General features: G+C 44.3%; 1 protein-coding gene across 1 annotated transcript in view; it reads left to right on the top strand.

The window, feature by feature from the left end:
• The first annotated feature begins 793 nt into the window (after positions 1-793).
• ppp1cb (protein phosphatase 1, catalytic subunit, beta isozyme) overlaps positions 794-6,606 on the top strand; it is a 113,828-nt gene continuing 108,015 nt past the window's right edge. The window contains exon 1 of the mRNA XM_072247203.1: positions 794-1,223. Coding sequence (XP_072103304.1) covers positions 1,172-1,223 — 52 coding nt within the window. The 5' untranslated portion in view covers positions 794-1,171. The remainder of the gene's footprint in view (positions 1,224-6,606) is intronic.

The raw sequence follows: 6,606 nt of genomic DNA, 5'->3' as shown, positions 1-6,606 counted from the left end.
TTTAGCTTTTAAAAATGTATATATTCTTACAGTAATTTATAATTTTAATATTATGTATTTCAATGTACTACTGCCACACAACAACAAATTTCACAACATATGCCAGTGATATTAGATCTCATTCTGATTCCTTGAAACTATGCTGAAGAAAAGGATGGGTGTATCCTTAATGCCTTGCCACAACCAAAAGCATGAAAGCACAAAATTGCTTTGCCCAGACATAGTCACATAGTAATTTGTGGGAGCTTACTGTGTTAAATCGGCTGTTGTTTTGACTTCATTACAAGAGCGATTATTCTTCAAAAGTACTGATTTGGCAAGAGTTGGGGGTTAGATGTCTGACCTCTTCCTCAAAATAACTAATCAGAATACCCTCTCTCCTAGACTGGCAAAGTGCTATTCCTCCCCCTCCACCCCACCCCCCCACATCCCACATTCCTTTCTCATTCTCCAGAACGCACCTGGTTACCTAAACCCCAGCATAGGCAGAGTTAACTAACTCCTCAGCACACAGAGGATAACTTTCCCTCTCCAAATCATATACAGGATTACCTCACTTCCCCTGGCACACACAGGTTTAGTCATCACTTCCTCACTGGTATACACAGGATTACCCATCTCTCCCTACATCACACACAGGATTACCGTCCCTCTCTTCCGCACAGTTACCCCGCTATTTCCCCCTCCCCCCACCACCATCACAAAGGACTATCCCCCATTCCTTCAGGCACACCGCGTTTCTCCACTCCCTGCACACTCAAGGTTATTCTTCTCTCCCTCTGGTACACACGGGGTTACTGTACCCCCAACCCCTGCACACACGCAATTATTCCACCCTCCCTCTGGCACACACAGGGTTACTTCACCTCCCTCTGGCACATACAGCGTTAACCCTCGCTCCTCCCGGCACACACGGGGTTAACCCCTGCTCTTCCCGGCACACACGGGGTTAACCCCGGCTCCTCCCGGCGCACACGAGGTTAATCCTCGCTCCTCCCGGCACACACGGGGTCAACCCCCCGCTCCTCCCGGCACACACGGGGTCAACCCGCGCTCCTCCCGGCACACACGGGGTTAACCCCAGCTCCTCCCGGCACACACGGGGTTAACCCCGGCTCCTCCCGGCACACACGGGGTTAAGTCGCTCTCACTGTCTCGGGCTGGCGGTAAGATGGCGGACGGTGAGCTGAATGTGGACAGTCTGATCGCCCGACTGTTGGAGGGTGAGTGCGGCCCGGCTTGGGGCATTTGTCCCTTGGCACCGGCATTAAAATAACGCGAGCAAAATGTCTACTTTCCATATCGGCTTCCCCTCTCCAAAGCCGGAGAGGCGGTAATGGGGCCTTACGCCGGCCTCCTGTCTTGCTGCGCCTCCCCTCCCGTTCAGCCTTTGGAGGGACCGTGTCCGGGAAGGTGTTGAGATCCTGGGTGGGGGGTCTCTACCTTCCCGCCCCATGAGGCGGCCTGACTTCTACCCGCTCCCCCCACCCCCGTCCATGTGTCCCTCAGTCACCCCCACGGTGGCGGCTCCCAGGTACTGTCTCTGGACTGAGGGCTCGATTCGCCGGTGTTTCGGGTGAGGCGAGGAGTTCATGTGGGTCCCAGTGGTGGATGGCTGAGTGGGTGGGAGGGAGGTGGCTATCTCCCCCTTTTGTGAACTGGGAAGGAGGGAGATTTAGCTAGGTGGGCAGCTTCGTTTCTGAGGACAATTTTGAGGCATAAAAATGGTGACCGAGCTCAGAGCGGAAGCGAAGTTAATGACTTTATTGTTTATTTCAGGGACAAAATTGTCCCTTTCCCGCTTTTCTAGGAGCGATTGCCTTAATATGCTGTTTAAAAATGCTGAGTGTCGTTATCCCCTCCATGCGCACCCACTGTACAAAATCTTACTAAATTTGGTATTAAGTCTGTGTTTGTGTTCAAGAGTCTGGACTCAACTCCAAATTTACCGATTATATTTTTGTCCGAGTTTTTACCTGACTCTAAGTTTTGGTGGGTGAAAGTCTTCAATGTAAACCATTGAAATGTTTTTTTTGTTGCGTGTGGAGGGAGTAGGGAATTGTCTCTTCAGTTGAGGAAACATGCAGAGCTTCACTGTCCAATCCTTAGGAGACTGTCTAGGTCTGCATGATATTAACTTTTTCGGAATGTTTAGCATGCAATGGGGTTTTTTTAATCCTGCTTCCGCCAATTTCCAACTCTTTCACCCCCCCCCCCCACCCTTTGTTATAAGTAGATTTAATTTGCAACTGTTCTGATGTAGTTTATGTTTCAAAGGAAAAAGTCTTGGAGTTGTTTAATGGTGAAATTTTAAAAAGCCTTTTTTTTTGCTAAACTATTGCAGTGGGAAAGGTTGATAAATTGGGTGTTGGGGGAAAAATGAGCTGATATCTCCAGCACAAACACGAGGGATTCTTCAGATACTGGAAATACAAGCAACACACATCAAAGTTGCTGGTGAACGCAGCAGGCCAGGCAGCATCTCTGGGAAGAGGTACAGTTGACGTTTCGGGCTGAGACCCTTCTTCATCAGGACTAACTGAAGGAAGAGCTAGTAAGAGATTTGGGAGGGGGAGATCTCTCCCCCCCCCCCACTTTCAAATTTCTCACTAGCTCTTCCTTCAGTTAGTCCTGACAAAGGGTCTCGGCCTGACACGTTGACTGTACCTCTTCCTAGAGATGCTTCCTGGCCTGCTGCGTTCACCAGCAACTTTGATGTGTGTTGCTTGATATCTCCAGCAACCCAATTATCAGTGTGAATGAAGCTATATAACTCTTGAAGGTGTGTTGGTAGATTGGTTAAGAACTTCACAATGTATTTAGTCATTGTATCTAAGGTATTTTGTTTGATAATTATAGTTTGGCTACATAGTTTTGGAAGTACTTTAGTAGAAAGTAGATTCTGTTTGGAAATTATGTGAAGAAACTATTCTTCCTTTTGTAAAAGAAAAGGGTAATTGTTAGCTAGTGGGACATAGAATCTTGCAAAGTTGCAGAACAGGAGGTCATTTAGCCATTGCGTGCATGTCAATTTAATAAAAGCTATTCATACTGATGTCACTACACAGTGCTTGGGCTTTAACCTTAAAATAATTTAATATTCTGTAGATTATATGAATATTTTTATGAATGTGTGGGTTGTGCAACGTCTTTTCAGGCATTGGATTCCAGGCCCCATCACCTAGCGGGCAAAAAAATTTCTTCATAATTCTCCTCTAATCCTCTCTCAATTAGCATGCCACTCAGTTTTTTAGTGGAATGCCAATTGGTGAATACAAAGTTGAGAGCAGACCAAGGTGGCCTTGTAACTGTGAACTCTGGATAATTGCATTTTCTGCATACCTGGGCAATTTTCTGATTTGGGGCCGAGGTCGCAATTGTTGCCCTTGGCCTCACTGGTCCTGCCCTGGGATACTGATTTTGAAAGATGTATTTTCTCAACTTAGACCTTACTATTAAAGCACACTTAGTGCCTGTGTATATGTCATTTTGTTCCACTGACATCTTCTCTCTGAAGGCTGTTGCTACATTCGGGTATGGTCCCTTGGTCGCAGGTTTCCTCCTTACGATTTCCCATCGGCTTCATGCCTGCTTGTGCACAATACATTTCCAGCAGACCTTAATGGTTGACTCAACTGTAACATTTCAAGGATACTAAAATGACTTTTTTTTCCCCTTTACCTGGTAATGTAGACATCATGATACAATGAACACAAGGTATTCCAAGTTTCTTGGAGTTTATCTTGTCTTTCTTAACCAAATTTCTTAGATACTAGTTTTAGAAATTATGACCAAAGTGTATTTGCTCTTGTGGGCATATTCTCAAGGAAGTAGTTTAATTGTCAAAATCAGAAACTATTGTAAAATACCATCTGACACTCAAAAACATTACACTACAGTGGTACTTTTGTACAAATAGTGCTGTTTTGTAATTGTGTGGATGGAAATGTAATGCCTGCAGAGCCGAAATGATTGCAGCTGCTGCTTGGGACAGATGTATCACTGTTTATTTAGCACTGTTCAAAACACAGTTCTAAACAACAGGTTCAATAGAAAGATGTTGATTGTAGCTTTCTTAGCCTAAACCTTGGCACAATTAAGGTTTTGAAACAAAAACCTACTGTGTATAGTATAGGCATGCATGGCCATTCTATCCTGTTTACGAAACAGTGTATGTTGAAAGATACTTCATCAGAGCTTTAATTAGAATATAGTTTTATTTTAAAGTAGATATAATTATATGCTCACTCAGTTCTGCCTCTGTTCATTTTTCCCGTAAGTTAAACTGCTGGTGATCTTACAGAATCAGCTATTGTACCTCATACTTGTTTAGTGTCCATGAGCAGTTTTATGCGTCTAGTCTATCCATGTATAAAATGGCAGTTCGCGTGAGAATAGGGGAGTTGGTCTGCTTATTGTTTAAATTTTGTCTTTTTTTTTCCTGTGGATAGTTGAAGGTTTTTGAGAGTTAAAACTGAAACAGATTTTTGAAGCTTTTCCAAGTTAAATAAAAAAAGTCAGGGAGAAGAACTGAATCTGGCAAAGGAGAAATCTATCCTAACTTCACTGAAATGTCAGCCAAGTTTATATGATTGTGCCCATTGTAGGGTTTAAAATAGCAGCCTTCCAGTGCAGAAGTTAGTGCCACCAATTCAGTTTAGTTAGCTGTTTAAACCTGAGACGGTTTAAGAATGAGCTTTCTTAATCATGTACGCATAAGGATGTGCTATTTTCCCCCATTTCAATGTGAATCTCTGTATTTATCAAGTTTTGATTTGCCTGTTAGCTTCATTAAGTTGGAACGATAGCAGTCTATTGGGTCTCTGCTGGTTTTTGCCTGTACGTGTCTGAAAGGCAGTGGGGAAAAAAAACACCACCACCAGGGTGTGATTGGCTGGCATGGTGGCACAAGTGTTGGGTTAACTGGCTACTTAAAATTGCCCTTTAGTGCAGGTAAGTGGCAGATAACTACATGGCATTTGAAGGGCAGGTGGAAGAGAATGGGTTGTATAAAGGGCAAAGAAGTCGAAGAGGACCGAGGGGGCTGCTCTACTGGAAGTTGGCATGGACCCAGTGGGCCTTAAGAACTATAGGATTTTTCTACATGTTAAACATACCACATACCATTTTTAGTTGAAGTAGTCCCAATGAATTACCATTGGCTGGTTTACTGGCATTCTTCATCATCATCATCATCATCATCATCATCATTATGTGACTTGTCGTACGAAGTGGTCACAGAGACAATGATTGTTCTTGGCAAATTTTTCTACAGAAGTGATTTGCCATTGCCTCCTACACAGTGTCATTACAAGATGGATGACCCCAGCTTTAGACAATCTCTGAAAAATATTGATAGTCAGGCGTCAGTGGTTGCATAATCAGAACTTGTGATATGTACCAGCTGTTCATATGACCATCCGCCACCTGCCCCCATGGCTTCACATGACCCTGATCTGGGAGCTAAGTAAGTGTACACCTTGTCCACGGGTGACCTGCATGCTAGCAGAGGGAAAGAGCACCTTGCATCTCCTTTGATAGCAACGTATTTCCACTATACCACACAATGCTGGCATTTGTGATTTTTTTTCATAGTGAACATTAATTGACAAGACGTTGTCAGCTAGTTCTGCAGAATTGTGAGAATAACCATCAACGCTGCGGTACTGGAGTGAAATGAGGAATTGCTGCATTCTGTTTCTCATGGAGACGCAGCTTGTTCCAGATGCGCTTGATACATCATTAAGACACAGAAGGCTTCTCGATACACAGGATGGACCGGAGTGCTGATTCAGAGAAGGCAAAAGGTGGAGGACTGTGTTTCATGATAAACTCTGTGATGCTTGGACACGGCAGTCTTGTTCCATTCTTGTTTCCTCAACCTGGAAAATCTAATGATTTTGTGCTGACCGTTCTACTTACCAGGAGAGTTCTCTGTGATTCTTACTGAGGTGTACATACTGCCAAAGACTGACGTTGGGCAGACACTTGTGGTACAGAGTGTCACCATCAGCAAACAAGAAACATACTACCCAGACACTATTCAAATCTTTGTCAGGGACTTCAATCAGGCTTGTTTGAAGAAATCTCTGCCCAATTAACATCAACATGTCACCTGCAGAGCTATGGGTCCCTACACACTCGACCACTGCTATACTATGATTAGGAATGCCTAGACCAGGGGTCGGCAACCTTTTTGCATCTGTGGGCTGGATTCCGTATTGAGCGGACGGTGGGCCAGATAAATGCCATAAAAAAAAAAACTTGAAATATGGGAATTATCCATTTAAGTACATCTAGTTATGTTCTGCCTCAAATTAATGAATAACGCATGCTAGAAAATCATTTGTGCTTAAGGTTGCCTTCCCCTGGCCTAGACCACATTTTGGAAAATCTGGTCACTTGGCTGTCTTCCTCATGCCTGCATACAAGCAGGGGCTAAATAGCAAGGTTCCAGAGATGAGGACAACAAAGGTGGCCATGGGAGGCAGAGGAGCAGCTGCTACAGATTGCTTCTGGTTGGCCCAGTAGGCCATATTCAAGGACTCATCAGAGGATCTGAACGAATGCACCACAGTTGTCACTGACTTCTTTAAAACAGTGGTA

The sequence above is a fragment of the Mobula birostris genome, chromosome 2 (assembly GCF_030028105.1).
Source record: "Mobula birostris isolate sMobBir1 chromosome 2, sMobBir1.hap1, whole genome shotgun sequence".
NCBI lineage: Eukaryota > Metazoa > Chordata > Chondrichthyes > Myliobatiformes > Myliobatidae > Mobula > Mobula birostris.
Note: the sequence above shows the minus strand (reverse complement) of the source record. Positions and strands in the feature narration are given on the sequence as shown.